The sequence below is a fragment of the Acomys minous genome, assembly GCF_964271855.1.
Source record: "Acomys minous genome assembly, chromosome: 6".
Lineage (NCBI taxonomy): Eukaryota > Metazoa > Chordata > Mammalia > Rodentia > Muridae > Acomys > Acomys minous.
The window spans coordinates 110,124,288-110,141,127 of record NC_140487.1 but is presented as its reverse complement, the minus strand read 5'-3'; the positions used below and the strand labels follow the sequence as shown (position 1 = coordinate 110,141,127).

At 51.8% G+C, this 16,840-nt stretch overlaps 2 protein-coding genes across 6 annotated transcripts in view; both read right to left on the bottom strand.

The window, feature by feature from the left end:
• The window catches only part of PAFAH2 (platelet activating factor acetylhydrolase 2), a 321,900-nt gene that overhangs the window by 199,387 nt on the left and 105,673 nt on the right, over positions 1-16,840 (bottom strand). The gene's annotated exons all lie outside the window — the stretch shown is intronic.
• Positions 20-12,089, bottom strand: PAQR7 (progestin and adipoQ receptor family member 7). 5 transcript variants are annotated; one of them, XM_084788330.1, is made up of 3 exons: positions 11,926-12,043; positions 10,973-11,186; positions 20-2,344 (listed from the first exon to the last, which is right to left on the bottom strand). In XM_084788330.1, exon 3 carries the CDS (start codon positions 2,155-2,157, stop codon positions 1,120-1,122), a length of 1,038 nt encoding a protein of 345 aa, XP_084644456.1. In that variant the 5' UTR covers positions 2,158-2,344; positions 10,973-11,186; positions 11,926-12,043; the 3' UTR covers positions 20-1,119. The 5 variants fall into 5 exon arrangements, with proteins under 5 accessions (XP_084644456.1, XP_084644458.1, XP_084644459.1 ...); XM_084788332.1 differs by having other exon boundaries at positions 20-2,166; XM_084788333.1 differs by having other exon boundaries at positions 20-2,166; positions 10,973-11,030; positions 11,926-11,941.

Here is a 16,840-nt window from a genome sequence, read left to right as displayed (position 1 = left end):
CAGGAGTCAGAACGCAGAGGAAGCTATGTATGGTCACTTTATTGAACCTAGGACCTACCAGGGACCAGACACCAGCCTTACCTCCAGCCCCAGTGAACTTCCTGCTCTGGGTCCCCTTTCCCCGGAATGTTCTTCTAAGCTCAGTCTGCGAACTCCTACTCACTGTTTCCAGGCCAGGGTTCTGAGTGCCCCCGGGCAGTGCTGATTGGTCTGGCCTCTGAGCATCCCTTGACAGTTCCTTATGTGGCTAATGCCTGGAGTCCCCGGAAGCAGTGAGCTAAGGAGACAGATCTCAGAATCCTAAGTGTGAGTGGTGGGAGAGAAGCTGGAAACAGTGTGTGAGGGATGTACAGACCAATGCTAGACGTGAGGCTTTCTGGCTGGGCTGTGACGAAGGGATCTGGGCAGTGGAGGGGACCTTCTGTCTTTAGGGGTTCTCTGGAACCCAGCAATCCAGGCTGGGGTGCAGGGGACAGTAAGGTTAAAATCCACCCATCTTTTGGCCTGTTTCATTTCCCTCCGCCAGTGAAACCTGGTAAAAGGTGGCTGCTGAGACATCCCTTCCCTCTCACCTCAAATTGGACACTGGCCTAAGTCTTATCCCCCCACCCCCCAAACAACCTGGAAACCCCAAGCCAGGGTGTGGCCAAAGCTGAACCCCAACTTTAAGCCTGAGAGGAGGCAAGGGAAGGGCATCAAGAGTCCCTCATCTGGCCGGGGACGGTGGTGCATCGCCTTTAATCCCAGCACTCGGGAGGCAGAGGCAAGTGGATCGCTGTGAGTTCGAGGTCAGCCTGGTCTACAAAGCGAGTCCAGGACAGCCAAGGGTACACAGAGAAACCCTGTCTCAAAAAACCAAAAGAAAAAAAAAAGAGTCAGTCTCTCCTCTGCTCCTCCCCAAAAGTAGGAAATTGATCAGGGACTCCGCGGGCGGCTTCCAGCCAATCCCCAGGGGCAAGGATTGCCCTAGCATCACCTTCGCCTTTGAGCTTCTGTGCAGGGAGTCATGGCCGGCCAGATATAAGACAGCTTTACCAGGCTTTGTTCCCATCTGGAGCCAAATCCAGGCTTTTGTCCCTAGCACCTTCTCTCACCCTGCCAGCTCCCTCCCACCCACTTTCATTTAGTCTTCTGATGGAGTTTGCGCCGCACCAGCTGGCTGAGGAGCAGAGCCGTAAGGATGCTGCCAGCCGCGGTGAGCAGGAAGAGGCCGGAGAAGTTGTTGGGCCACCGGGCATGCAGAGGCTCGTAGATGGGCCTCCGGGCATGATAGTCCAGCGTCACAGCCTCTAGCTGGGCCAGAGTGCACAGCACCAAAAAGACATGGAAAACTTGGTGTCCCTGCCCAAAGGTGTGGCAGCTGCCGGGGAACCAACTCTCGGGCATAACGGTGGAGAAAAATGCAGCGGCCAGAAGAAAGAAAACTACCTGACACTTGTGATAAAGGAGAGCGGGGTCATCCTCGGCAGGGAGAGGGGACACTATGATGCGGTGCACCACGGGGCTGATGTCCAGCGCATAGGCCAGCGCCGAGGGCGCCTCCTGGAAAGTGCGGCCCAGCAGGCCTGGCTTCTGGCTGTATTTGTTGTAGCAGGAGCCGGCACAGGAAAGCCAGGCCAAGAAAGCAGCGGTGGGTAGGAAAATGGCCTGCACCTGGGCATGCCAGGCGGGCTCGATGGCGTAGTAGAAGTGCGCCAGGGCACTGCCAAACTGGTACACGGCCACACCCACATAGTCCAAGAAGAAGAAGCTGTAATGCCAGAACTCCGACTTGGCCTGCAGGAGGTGAGCCAGGGAGCTGAAGGAGAGATAGGTGAAGGAGGCCAGGACGATGATGAAGAGGGGCCGGGCGTGAGGGTCTTCCCAGAAGTCCACACTCCCCACCAAGATCATCAGCCGCAACAGCAGAGCCAAGGCCGCCAGCAGGTGGGTCCACACGTTCACAGCCTCGTTGTGCTGCTGGAACAGCGTGCGGAAGTAGAAACACCACGACCGGTGCAACGGCCGGTAGCCAGCGTAGATGTACGGCTTCCAGAAGATCGGCGGCACCTCGGCTCGGTCCACCGTGAACACGGGCTCCGGCTGCAGAGGCTTCTGGCCCGTGTGCCACAGGCTAGACAACAGGTGGCTGAACTTCTGGGCTACTGCCATCGCCATGCCTGGAACCTGGGAGAGAGGTCAGGGTAAGATCAGAATCCTTGGGCTGGAGGGATGGCTCAGAGGTTAAGACTGCTCTTCCAGAGGTCCTGAGTTCAATTCCCAGCAACCACCTGGTGGCTCGCAACCATCTATAATGATATCTGGCGCCCTCTTCTGGCCGGCAGGTGTACATGCAGACGGAGCACTGTATACAAAATAAATAATAAATAAATAAATCTTAAGAATCCTTGTTTTAAATTAAAAAAAAAAAAGAATCCTTGTGTCTCTAGCGGGGGGGGGGGTCTGATGCCCCAGACTTCTCCCTTCTCCCAGGCCCTGTCCTTAGGCTGAGCTTGAGGACCAAAGAGTAACCTTAAAAAAGAATCCAAGCTGTCTTCCCTGGCATTCTCAGAACAGGGCCTGACACAGTAGATGCTCAGTACGTGTCGAAGGACCTCATTTATTCTTTTTGTTGTTGTTTTGTTTTTTGATGTCTCTCTGTGTTAGCCTTGGCTGTCCTGGGGTTGCTTCGTAGACCTTGAACTCACAGCGATCTGCCTGCCTCTGCCACTCGAGTGCTGGGGGGGGGGGGGTGAACGCTGGGAGGGGACGTGAACACAGTCGCACACGCCTAACCCAGAAGCTATCTCCAATTGGTAACTGCCCGAAAGGGAAAAATTCACTTTCTCAAATGGAGTCTCACTGGGTTTACAGACCACTCTTACGGAGAGGCCCCATGCCTTGCAATAGACAGCAAACACAAAATTAACTCAATGGTGTTTTTTTTTTTTGCAACCCCCCTAAATATTTTTTGCTTAAATATTATGGTTTCTGATTTTTTTTAATGTGCCTTCTCTGCGTGTGAATGTGTGCATCTTGTCACCTGTATGTGTTTCTTCTGGTTTTTCTTTGGCTTTTTTTTTTTGTTGCTGTTTTGTTTTGGTTTTTGTTTTGTCTTTCGAGACAGGGTTTCTCTGTGTTATCTTGGCTGTCCTAGGCTCACTTTGTAGACCAGGCAAACTCACAGTTATCCACCTGCCTCTGCCTCCCAAGTGCTGGGATTAAAGGCATGAGCCACCATGCCCGGCCCTTTCTTTGGCTTTTTTTCTCCTGTATGTTTGTATCCTATTTTGGTTTGTTTTTATTTTGTCTTATTATTATTTTAGATGCCTGTTTGTATTCTAGTGAGAGAAAGAAAAAGTATGGTTTGGTCTGGGCAGGAAAGTGGGGATGATATGGGAGGAGTTGGGAAAGGGGAAACCATAATCAGAATACATTGTATTAAAAGTTATACTTTCAAAAAAAAAGTTATACTTTCAATAAGTATTTCCTCTATGACAAAGAAGAAAGAAAGGAGAAAATACCAACATTTTTTTCTCTCTGCTTCCTGACTGTGGATGCAATGTTAAGTGGCTGCCTGAAGCACCTGTGACCATGCCTTTCCTGACCACGATGGACTGTGCACCCTCAAACTGTGAGCCAAATAGACCTTTGCTCCCTTTAGTGGCTTATGTCGAGTAGTTTGTCACAGAGAAGAACTTACAGTTAAGACTTGGTGACAGGTGCTATTTGTCACCACACACAGCACATCTGCCTGGTGCCTGCTTCTTAATCCAGGCATGTCTTTTGTGCTGGCTAGTTTGGGTCAACTTGAAACAAGCTTGAGTCTCATCAGAGAGTGCCTCAGTTGAGAAAACATCTCCAGAAGGCTGGGACGTAGGCAAGCCTATAGCGCATTTTCTTAATTAGTGATTGATCAACGGGGAAGGGCCCCGGCCCATTGTGTGTGCTGTAACATCTGGGCTTGCAGTCCCGGGTTCTGTAAGAAAGCAGGCTGAGCAAGCCATGAGGAGCAAGGCAGTAAGCAGCACCCTTCCATGGCCTCTGCATCAGCTCCTGCCTCCAGGTTCCTGCCCTGTTTGAGTTCCTGTCCTGACTTCCTTTGATGATGAACAGTGATGTGTGATATGGAAGTGTAAGCCAAAAAGCCCTTTCCTCCCCAAGTTGCTTGGGCCATGGTGCTCACCAGCGCAAGGGTAACCCTGACTAAGACACCACCATTCGTTACCTCAGGCAGCTCCCGATATCTGCCAGACAACTCCCTCAACAAGCTTTCTGGACTCAGCGTGCAGTGTTCTGTCCATGGACCATCAGATGTCTGCCAAGGCCACCTTTGCCCCAGCTACTGTATGCGCAGGTGCTTATGGGCTCAGAACCGCACTGCTACCCCACCCCCCCAAGACCACCCAAAGGATCCACGCACAATTCAAGAGCTTGCTGTGAGTAGATGACATCAGGACCTGCCTCACGCCTGCTCTGCCTCTCTAAACTCCCGCTCTCTAGACTTCCTCAAGAGTTGGATCAGGCTGGGCAGTGCTGGCACACGCCTTTAATCTCAGCCCTTGGGAGGCAGAGGCAGGCGGATCACTGTGCGTTCAAGGCCAGCCTTGTCTACAAAGTCAGTCCAGGACAGCCAAAGCCACACAGAGAAACCCTGTCTTTTGAACCACCCCCCTAAAAGAAAGAACTGGATTTTCACACACCACCACACACAGGGGCTTCTTAGCCACACAAAGCATGGGTTTTTTTTTTTTTTACTTCCTTCACCCCAGAGAGGCTGGCTCAGAGCAGAATCAGGAAGCACATCCTTTAGACTATTAACAAGGACTACTGACAACTGTCCACCCGGGGCTTCTCCCTCTTCCCAGGACACCAGACTTCACCCATAGCCATATGGCCTCCATTCCTGTGCACAGTTTCGTCCACGGGGGGCAGAACAGGCCTCAGAACACATCTCTGTGCGGCTCACAAGGAAACCAGACCTGGGAGTTGCGTCCTAGACCTAGCCAACAGAGCAAGGCTTCCGCTCGGCCATGGAAACAGTAAAGGTGGACGGAACCGGTGGACACCTAGCTACCGGGTCCCTGAGATCTGTTAAGTCTACTCCTAGGCTCCATCTCCCACTCCTGGCTCTCTCCACGGCATGAGAACACATCACAGGCTCTGAGGGGTCCTATGGCGAAGCCTATTTCACTTTGTTGAACCTATATACACCAAGTTCACATGACTTAGGCCTCGTTTCTCAGTCGTGAGTATGTGGCAAAGCCAGTTGAAATCAAATGGCTGTTCACTGTAAGCTCATTCTTTACTGTCTTGTGATCAATTCTTGTAACTTCCCCGGGAGGCAAGTGCCGGTACCTCCATTGTGTTTGTGCAATGGTGCAATCCAGAGGGATGAAGAAAGTTTTAGTCAAGGGAAGAGTGCATGCCCGGGGGACCCTGTGCTCTGCCTGCAAACCTGGACATTCTTGCTTTGTTTTTGTATTTGTTTTCAAGATGGCGGTTTCTCTGAAGACGGGGGTTTCTCTGTGTAGCCCTGCCTGTCCTAGAACTTGATCTGTAGACCAAGCTGGCTTCAGACGCAGAAATCCTCCTGCCTCTGCCTCGTAAGTGCTGGGATGAGAGGTGTGTGCACCACCACACCTGGCTAAACCTGCCCTTATCAGCATCTCTGCTGCTGGCCTGCCTCCTGTGTCACCCGCCTGCACCTCCAGAATAGCCCTGCTGACCTCTGACCTGAGCAGGCAGCCAGGGGCGTCCATCAGTTATTTCCGTAGGCTTCGAGCAACCTAGATTCCCTCAGTGTTGTCCTCTTGATCTGCACTGGGGAAGCCCTGGCTCACAGTCGCTCCTCGGGAGCAGGACAATCCCAGCTCACAGCCCCCGTGCACTAGACATGGTGGGTCCTAAACACAGAACTCAGTGATGCCTAAAGAAGCTCCACTTTCAGGGCTGGAGAGATGGCTCAGTGGTTAAGAGCACTGACTGCTCTTCCAGAGGTCCTGAGTTCAATTCCCAGCAACCACAAGGTGGCTCACAAGCATCTACAACGAGATCTGGTGCCCTCTTCTGGTATGCAGGCATCCATGTGGGCAAAATACTGTATAAATAATAAGGTGGTGCATGCCTTTAATCCCAGCACCCAGGAGGCAGAGGCAGGCGGATCCCTGTGAGTTCGAGGCCAGCCTAGTCTACAAAGCAAGTCCAGGACAGCCAAGGCTATACAGAGAAATAAAATAAAATAAACAAACTTGTCTCAGAAATAAAATAAAATAAATAGATCATAAAAATCCTTTCCCATAGCCCTCCACGGCAATCTCAAATTTGGCTCAGAGATTGTTAGTCCTGCTAACAGCTAATCAATAAATCTTTTCATTATAATTCGACTGAGCCTATCTTTCCCCAGGGGTCGCAAACTCCATAACACCCAGAGGCAACATTCTAGAGGGAGAGAGGCCCCAGGGCTTGATTTCCCTTAGAACGCTGGCAGAGGTACAGGACTTCATATAATAGATCTATTTTCAGACTTAGGCCCCTTCTCTGAGTCTATAGAAAGGGGCCTCAAATCCAGTGAAAAGGAGAGAGTAGGGGCACAGGTCAAGCCTGAGCCGGAAGTAACAAGAGAGAGCTTAGGGTATCCAGAGTGATCTGCCAATCAGGCGGCCAGGCCTTGCTTAACCTGGACAGCCAGCCCAGCACACTGCCACAGCCCCCCACCAGGCCTCTTAAACTGTACTGGGTACCTGGGGGTGTTTCTTTGGACCCTGGGGCCAATGATATCACTGTGGAACCATAAAGAGTCACCAGAGGCTGTATATTAAGTATCACACAGATGAGGGACACTAGGGGCGGGGCTTTCAAGGGCCTGGAGGTATCTTGTGTAATGTCATGGGAGTATGGGGCCAAGAGATACCTCTCTCTTCCCTTTCTTTCTGACTCCCACACTAGTAAAATGCAGGCTCAACATGTGACCTCCCAGTCAGGCCTCAGCCACAGACAACACCTCTGTGGTGGATGCATGATGCTATCTGGAAAGCTGTGACTTACCCAAAATCACACAACAAAGGAAGAGCCAGGCCATCTGGTACCAAGTGGCTGAGGTCTGGGAGACGGATAGCAGGTACACTTGGCTGGTTCCTGCCTCTTATCCAGCAAGGATCAGAGGAAAATTATGAATAAAAGGGTAAGCGGCCACTTTCTTAGAAAGGCTTGTTGGGAGATGGGCTTCAGAGACAAATGTGACACTAGATTCCACGGAACATAAGCTCCGTGGCCTTGGACCACTTACTGGCTCTCTGGTTCTTAGTGCCCTTGTGGGAATGACAAAATTACACACAGAGACTTAAATGACTGGAACTCTAAGTTTGAGCAATTTAGAGACTTAGTAAATCATGGCTGCCATTTTTTTTTTTTTTAAGGTGGCTGGAGAGACAGCCGTGGGTGCTGGGAACCGAACTCTCATATTTATGGTTGTGAGCCTAGCCTTTAACGGCTGAGCCATCTCTCCAGCCCAATGGATGTCATTTTTTTTTTATGAATACTAGGGGAGATGAACTCGATGGGAATTCTTTCAAAATCTGTCCCTGAGCTGGGAGTGTGGCCTGGCAGGAAGAAGGCCCAAGGTCCCATCCAGCATCACAACAAAAATAAAAACCTTCAACCTGTGCCAGTGCATCTGGGCGTGGGATCAGAAAGTTAACTGGATCCCAGCCTGGTGTGGTGGTCGTCCCTACCTCTAATCTCAGCACCTGAGAGGTGGAGGCAGGAGGATCAGAAGTCAAAGGTCATCCTTGGCTACATAGCACATGTAAGGCCAGCCTGGGCTACACGAGACCCTGTCTTGAGGCGAGAGATGATCAAACCATCTCCTGAAACTCTTACCTGATCCTTGGAGACATATTTAAGGATTAGGCTAGAGTTTGGACTCCTGAGGACGCTGACGTATTTAATAATTAAACTGTTCTCAGCAAGGAACACTCAGGGTAACCCTTCTGGATTCCAGGAGCCGCTTGCCCACAGACCCAGGAAGGGTGGATGGGAAGTGACTTCCCTAGAGAAAGGAGTCTTTGCTCTAGCTGTCCTATCACAGAGCTAGAGGACATCAGAGGGCAACTTGTGTAAGCAAGCAGCCCAAAGAAAGCGCTGGGCTGGAGAGATGCCTGGGTAACTACAAGTTAGTGATGCTTTCCCAGATCTGAGTTCAGTTCCCAGTACCTACAGGTGCCCAACTGCCTATACCTCCAGCTCTAGGGGGATCTGATGCCATCTTCTAAACTCTATTGGCACCTGCATTCCCATGTGAACAGACCCACATGCAGAAATATGCCTAATTATAAATAAAAGGAATCTTTTTTAAATAAGAAGGTATATGACCTGGCCTGGCCACAGGTTGCCAACAGGAAAGGCAGAATTCCGGCCTTCCCACCCCACTTCTCCTGGCCTTAGTATTCATGTGTGCCCTTTTCTAAACTCCAGGTCACCCTGTTCACTTCCTGGAATTTTCAGACCTCTCAGCCAGTACCTTCTGCCTGGCTGTGGGTCATCTGGAGAAAGAGGGACAGAGAGCGAGCCCTGGCCACTTGACGCTCAGGTTTCAACCAGTGCTTGCAAACCTCCTGCCACCAGGCCGCCCGCTCCGCTCGCTCACCCACACACACGCCTACGGGAAGAGGCAAGCCGAAAGGCCACCGTGAAGAAGACGGGGCCACTGTCTGAAGGCTGGGTCCCTGCTACTCAGCTCCAAAGAAGCCAAAAGTCCAGGCTTTGTGTGGGCGTGGAATCTGAGGTCTGCAACTTACAAGCTTGCTAACTCAGAGGCGGAAAAAGAGCTGCCGTTTAGGCTCTTGTAAAAACTGCCATTGCTTGATGCTTGGTGCTGGCCACTATTTTTGTTGGGATCTCGTTGGTCAGGCATGTAAGCTCTGTGTGGCCTGCACAAAGTCCCTTCCACTCTGAGCCCCTTTTTTTAAGGGGGGGAAAAAAAAAAGAATGAATCCACCTACTTCAAAGCTTCCTGAGGCCACATGACGTTCTATCAGTAGTTATTTTAGCATGGCTATTACCTAACACCCAGGTGCTTCAGGCCTCACCAAATAACCAAGGTCAGCAGGCTTGGTCATCCCGCATGCCTTCACATCCTTGGAATGCAAAGCCTTGTTGCTTTGTCTACGCTGACCGTTCAGCACACGTTATCTTCTTCTTCTTTTGTTTGTTTGTTTGGTTTGGTTTTGGTTTTTTTCAAGACAGGGTTTCTCTGTGTAGCCTTGGCTGTCCTGAACTCACTTTGTAGACCAGGCTGGCCTTGAACTCGCAGCGATCCACCTCCCTGAGTGCCGGGATCAAAGGCGTGCGCCAGCACGCCCCACATTATCTTAGAGACTATTTTATTGTGCCAAGGAGAACAAGGTTTGCCTCATTAGATAAAGAGAATAAAGCCAAGATTCAGAAATTGCACAATGCTCAGATGTCATTTCTCCATTCTTTTCTATCCTTTAATAATTCTTCTTTCCTTGCTTTCTTCCTTTTGTCTGTGTGTGTATGTGTGTGTGTGTGTATGCACGCCCATGTGCATGCATGTCCCTGCGTGGGTCTGTGTGGGGGCAAAGTTCTGTCAGGTATAGTCCCCTACCATGCCCGACCCTATTTTGTTGTTGTTGTTTCTTGAGATAGGGTCTCTCTGTGTAGCCTTGGCTGTCCTGGACTTGCTTTGTAGATCAGGCTGGCCTCGAACTCACAGAGATCTGCCTCCCTGAGTGCTGGGATTAAAGGCATGTGCCATCACACCCAGCTCTCCCATCCTAATTTGATGCCGGGTGTCTCGCTGAACTTGGAGCCTCCCCCCCACCCCAGTTGGGCTAGACTGACTGGCCAATGAGCCCCTGAAGGTCTAGCCTTGTCCTGGTGTTACAGGCCTTTTTTTTTTTAATGTGAGTGCTGGCCATCCGAGTTCAGTTCCTCTTGCTTACCCGGCAAGCACTTTTCTGCCTCAGCCCTCGTTGTCACTTTCAGACAAGACATCACTCTGTTGCACAGACTGGCCTTCAAACCATGATTCCTCTGCCCTTGCCTCCTGAGTGCTGGGATTACAGGTGTACACCACCATGCTCACCTAAGTTTTCATGTTTCCAGGAACCTGTTATAAAACAAATACCCTTTGGCCAGGCAGTGGAGCACATGCCTTCAATCCCAGCACTTGGCCGGGCAGGGTGAGTTGGGTGGGCAGGTGGGATCTCTGTGTTGCTGAGTTTGAGGCCAGCAATTGGGAGACTGAGGCAGAAATACCGAGAGTTCCAAGCAGAAGGGAAAAAAAAAAAAAAACCAATCACTTGAACCCAGGAGTTCAAGTCCCATGTGGGGAAAACAGCCAGATTCCTATCTACAAAAGATAAAGAATAGTAATAAAAAGTCTAGCCAGAGTTACCACTGGGACTGTGGGAGGCAAACCCTCTAAGAGGGGACCAGAGGGGAAGACAAACCATGGGGGACCCTAAATGCTTGTGGGTAGTTGTTACACTACTCCGTTACAGTAACTAACTACTTGCCCACATGTTTCTACAGAACTCCATGCCCGGGCCTTGAGGCCAGATAACGCCAACACTTGTCTTAACAGTTAGACTCTGACTCCAGAAGTTAGTGTTTCGGGCAACTTCTGGGCACCCAGCGGGTGAATGTAGATTGGACAAGCTCTGGCAGGCCTTCGGATCTCTCAGCAACCGGGTCACCTCCCTCTTAGCAAGCCAAGACTCCAATTCAGCTCTACCAGTTTAAAAAAAAGCCACTTCCGTGTGTCTTCCAGGACCGAACAGAAACCATTTGTGTTCGTTAACTATGCTGTGAGCCTCCATTTGCACTCAAAAAAGTGATCGGAATGTAATGAGTGATTTTTAAGGAAGTTCTTTCTTGGAGCTCAGATACCCCTACCCGACCGCTCCAAGGAGAGGACCCTAAAATGTGGAAACAGCCCAGAGAGGTTGGATAAGCTAGCTGCACTCACCCAGTACAGGACACAGGAACAGGACCCGAACTACAGCACTACCAGCAAGGGTTGGAGGCTGGAAAGAGGGTACTCTTTCACCAAGGGGTGGTGGGGGGAGCACAGTCCTGACAGGAGCTTCAACATGGATGTCAGACAAGAATAGCCCAGCTTGGCGACTCCACCAAACCTCCCAGTGCATGGCCCTGGGGGGCAGCCTCGAAGGATAGAGGGGCTGCAAGGGAAACACCCCCCCCCCAAGGTTAGTGTTATGGGTGGTGGGCCTTTGTCTCTTTCCTTACCTAGGCTAATCTGGCTTTCTTGACACTAAGGGAAGGATCCAATACTCTGGCCTGGTAGCCCTCCCACCTCCCTAGTACTTTTTCCTCAGGGCTCCCCACAAGGATCTGCACCTACACACACCCCACACCCACACATCTGCTCCTTCTTGCCCATTATCACCTCGCTCCTAGAGTGCAACACACAGCCTGAGAGGCTGGCTATTCTTGCGTGTGGTCCTGCAGGCTGACTCCCCTGCCTACCTTCGGCAGACTGTACTGAAGTGTACCTCCCCATCCATCAACCTCATAGGCTATGCATAGGCCCTGCTCCTCCTCCCCTCCCTGACGTGCTGCCTCTGGTCCTCCCCATAATCCTCCTGCTCTCCCCATCGCCCGATATAATGCTCTCTTGCTCCTCCCGAGAGTGACCTCAGACTTTCCTTCTTCCTATCCCCTCCTTGCAGCTGATTGCCCTGGCGACCTCTCTCCACACATACTGGGGTGCGTGCTCCCCTACAAGACTTCTGTCCGCAGCCTCGCCCCCCCCTTCCGCCACCTGCCCACTTCCGCCGCCGCTGCGGACTGCACACAGCAGAGCTAGGAGCACACCCCCAATCCGCTCGCCCCGCCAGAAGACCTCTTTACTCCCAGCCCAGACCAGCCCAGTCCCGGGATCTCCAGGCGCGGCCTCACCTGTAACCAGAGCAGAGCTGAGAGCTGGCTGCTGTGTCCCAGCGTTGGAGTTGCAGATAAAGGGGCAGCAGCCACGCCCCGAGCCCGGAGGGCGGCGCTGGGCACCCAGGGCTCAGCCGCCTCCGCCAGCATGCAGCTTGCCGCCTGGCGTTATGCAAGCTAGGGCTGCAGGAGGGGTCACTCTCTGACGCATCCTGGGACTTCCTGTGGTCACAGTACAGTCTGAAATAGGAGAGCCTAGGTTCAGAGACGGGGCTGCGGACTCCTGCTGAGTTTGCCCACTTCCCCTAGAGAGCAGACTTCAGTCTGCAAACAGTTGCAAGAGAGAGCGGTCCAGCAAGAGCTCTGAGGCTAGCCTGAGCTCAGCACACACCACTCATCCCTAACAGAGCTCCTGTAGTCCAGACACCACTCTGCCGGGGGTGTGGGGTGGGGGGCTTGCACCCCAAATTGGCCTCTTTGGTTTATCAGGGTCTTACCACAAGACCTCTGACAAGTTCCTTGTCCTGGTTTGTCTAGATCTCGTCAAAACACCCATGCCTTGTCCTCAGGCACAGCAGGGAAGAGGAACAGCCCTCTGTGTTTTTAAAGGCGGGGTGGGCCTTGAGTAAAAGTACTGGCCACAGTGCCTCACACGCTTCTTCCTGAGGTGTGCAGAGACCCATACCTAACAGAAATGGAGACCCAGACTAGGTCTGGACTGATGGAGGCCAGGGCTCTGTCCTTAGCGAGGTCTTGAGTCTGGGTACTCTGGCACATTAAGAGGATTGGAGCCTGGTGCTACCCCAGTTCACCATGCGACACGGGCCTTGGGGTTATGGAGGTCACCCTACCGCTTGGTTAGGTTGCTTAGGCTTAGGTCAAACGGTGGGCATGAAGGTCTTTGGAAACTGCAAAGTGTGTATCTCAATCGCTACTTTGATGAAGTTTATAAGGTTAACACAAACAGTTTCAAACTGGCCTCTCACTCAACAAGTTCAGACAAACCCTCACACTTCCTAAATCCATGGGGGCAAGATGTCAGGCCTGCTGTCCCAGATCCTCTGGAAGCTGAAGAAGGAGGATTGTTTGAACCCTGGAGTCAAGGCCAGCCTAGGCAACCTAAGGTGACCCTGTCTTAATAGGGTGAATAAAAAACTAAAGACTTGCAGGTGGCAGCGGTGGCAGTACATGCCTTTAATCCCAGCACTCTCTGTCTGGATGGGCGGTAGGGGGGGGGGGGAGGAGCTGGGGTAGATCTCTGAGTTTGAGGCCAGCCTGGTCTATGGAGTAAGTTCCAGGACAGCCAGGTCTACACAGAGAAACCCTGTCTCAAAAACAAAACAAATGCTAAAGCCTTGGAAGATGGCTTGAATTCAGCTTCCATTTTTGGAACGAAGGCAGAGTTCAGCTTGTTTTTACTCTTTTTTTGTTTTGTTTTGGGTTTTCTTGTTGCTGGTGGTGGGGCTTTTTGTTGTTGTTAATTTGTATGGGTTTTTTGTTTGTTTGTTTTTTGATACAGGGTTTCTCTGTGTAGCCTTGGCCATCCTGGACTCACTTTGTAGACCAGGCTGGCCTCGAACTCACAGGGATCCACCTGCCTCTGCCTCCCAAGTGCTGGGATTAAAGGCGTGCGCCATCATGCCCGGCGATTTGAGTCTTCTTAAAGACAGAGTCTCATGCAGGCCCTGCCTGGAACTCACTATGTAGCAAAGGCTGGTCTTAAATTCTCCGATCTTCCTGGCTTCCACCACCCAAGTGCTGAGGTCACAGACGTACACCACCACGTCCGCTCTTAGCTTGTTTACAAATCCACAGTTTACACTTAATGTTCTTGGCATGTGGTTGCTATGGTGACCTCTCTTGATCCAAACAAGCCTCTGAAACAGGTACTGTGTCCAACCCACTTTACACATAGGGGAAGTGAGCCCGAAGCAGCGGCCAGGCCCTTCTCTGTGATCTTGTTTAAACCCTGAGCACCCCCTTGAAGTGGATGTGATGGCCACTGTTTTATGGATAGAAAAGTCAAGGCCCAGAGCCGGGAAAGATGTGTCCCAGCTCGGGTAGCTATACATGTCTGTGGTCCAGGCTCTGGGAAGTGGCCCAGAAGGTCTGCTTGCAAGAGAGAAGTCATTTAGCCACGAGACTCCGCTATGGGTATCTGTGAGCCTAGTGATTTGGTAAGGACAGTGGTCAGCCGTAAAGAGCCATGCAGAGCTCTTGTATGATGTTCATCCGTGGCATGTTCTAGCATCTATGGCTGAGGAAACGGGTCCAGAGTACAGACAGCCTAAGGCAGCTCAGTTGCCTAACACTGGGCCTGGACCCAAGCCAGCACTTATCTTGTGCCACAGAACTGCTATGAAGGAGCAGCATTGAGTGCTTCCTTCACGTGTCCTGCTATACAGCAGCTCCTGTCCCCAGCACAGGAAGACAGCGCCACCTCCCACAGCTCAGCTCAGGCCCCTGGGTGAGGCAAGGACTAGATGTTCCGGAAGCACGGACCCCCCCCCCCCCAGAATCCTTTGAGCTCAGGACTCCAGGGCCTTTTGGGTAACTGTGTGTCATCCAGTTGTGGCCTTAGATCCTAGACGGGAGTCCTGGGCCAGCCTCTCTCAAGTTCCTAACAGAAGTCAAGAGACGTCGGGAGCCAGGCTCTGAACCTGAAATGATCAGGAAAGGGCTTCAAGGTGCTCATGGTAAGAGGATGGACAGGTGTCCCCTGCGATGTCCCCAACAAGGTTTGCACATTCATGAACTCTGCAATGCATAGACCCTTTCTGGATGGATCTCCACTGAGAGAGAGAGAGAGAAGAGGAGAGGAAAGAGCGAGATATAGATAGATAGATAGACAGACAGACAGACAGACAGACAGACAGACAGACAGCATTACACAGGCCCTTGTGAGGAGAGACTGAAGATGCTTGAAGGGCTCACATAGCCTGGCCTGCAGAAGCTGCTCAGTAAATGCCACATACTATTTCTTTTTTTCCCCCCCCCTCAGATGTGAGATTTATTATTGAACACAGTAGGGTGTAAGACTCAGCTCAGTGGAAACCCTCTGGAGTGCAGGGCCCATCTATCTGTCCAGGAGACTACAAGTAGGGATATATTCAACCCCACAGCCATCAGGGATGAGCTGCCCGTCAGCTACTGAGGCAGTGGTTCTCAACTTCCCTAACGCTGTGACAGGAATGCAGTTCCTCACGCTGTGGTGACCCGCGACTGTAAAATTGTTTCATTGCCGCTTCATAACTGTGATTTTGCTACTGTTATGAATCATAATGTAAATATCTGTGTTTTCTGGTGGTCTTAGGTGACCACTGTGAAAGGGTCATGATCCACAGGTTGAGAACCACTGTGCTAAGTGTTCAAGTCCATCTGCGTTGAGTTTGGTAAAGCAGCCAGGCGCAGTGGCACATGCCTGGTAATCCCAGCACCCGGGGAGGCAGAAGCAGGAGGATCTCTATGAGTTCGAGGCCAGCCTGGTCTACAAAGTGAGTCCAGGGCAGCTAAGACTACACCGAGAAACCCTGTCTGGCGAGGCAGACAGACAATTTGGTAAAGCCCCGCCTCTCTGAGAGGCGGATCTGCTGCTGCAACCAGGGAACTTGAACTTGGCTCCACCAGGGCCTCAATTTTACGGTGTCTATTCTACAATTTAGCGCAAACGGGTACGCTGACCTGGCCGAGGGGGACCGCAGCCACTGTGCTGTGAGGCTTCCTGGAGCCAGTGAGCCCCGCAGGGCAACATCTTGATGACACAGATGAGTGGGAAGGATGATGGGGTCCTGCTCAAGAACAAGAGCCGCCTTTGCCACCGCCTGTCACCATGTGTTTGCTGCCACAAACACTGGGCTTCAGAGGAGAGTGTCACTCGTCTGAGGCTGTGTGGCTACAAAGAGGGAATTCGCCCACGTTTATTGCCTCCTGTCCCAAGTCCATGCCAGCATCGGAGATGCCTCTGCAGACGTGATAAACTGGGTATAGTTTGTTCTTCCAGTATGGGTGACGCTGGTTGGGGCAGCCCATGATGCATGTTGCTCTGGAAGAAAAGAGTACTGCTTTAAAATAATTTTTAACCTCTCTCTCTCTCTCTCTCTCTCTCTCTCTCTCACACACACACACACACACACACACACACACACACACACACACTCTGTCAGAGCACAACATATGAGGTGAGCATGTCCCCTCCTTCCACCACGTGACTCTCAGAAGTTGAACCCATGTCTGTCACGCCGCACGGCAGTGGCCTTCGCCCACTGAGCCATCTTGCCTGCCCAAATGCCTATTGTTTCACCCTTCCCTTCCCCACCGACTTTTGCACACAATGAGGAAAGTAAAATTAGCCCTGGAAGGTTGAAGGTCAGCTTCTTTGCTGAAGGCCTTCCGACTTCACATGCAACAAGGGCGGGACGGAAGCACTGGGGTCTCGCTGAAGACCATCACCGCAGCCACACTGGGAATGGGATGAGTTGCCTGGTCCATTGGTCCTCCTGGGATCACTACCCCAGGAACGAGGCCCCCCAAGCCCTCAGGAGCAAAGAGGGCTTCCGGCAGAAGAAACTGCACGTCCAAAGACTGAGGGCTGGCGATGAGTGTATGGACCATGGGAATTGGGCTGGGAGCCAGGCAGGGCTTCTGGAGGACAGAAAGGAAAAAAATGGCAGCACTCTGGTGAGACTAGGCTAGGACAGGACAGGGCCTTCAACAAGCCAGACGTCCCCTGTGGCAATGTGTCTTGGCATTTTGCCTGAGAACTCCAAAGGAAAATGGCTGGCTACAGCACGCGCTCCCTCCCACAGCTTGAAAAGGCCTCGGAATAGAGGGTGTTGCATCTCTACGGAGACAGGCCGGGCCTGCGTGCTTCTAGAGCCGCTGGACAGAGCCAGATGTAGGAACATCTCCCCAGGTCCCATGAGCCTGGACTGAG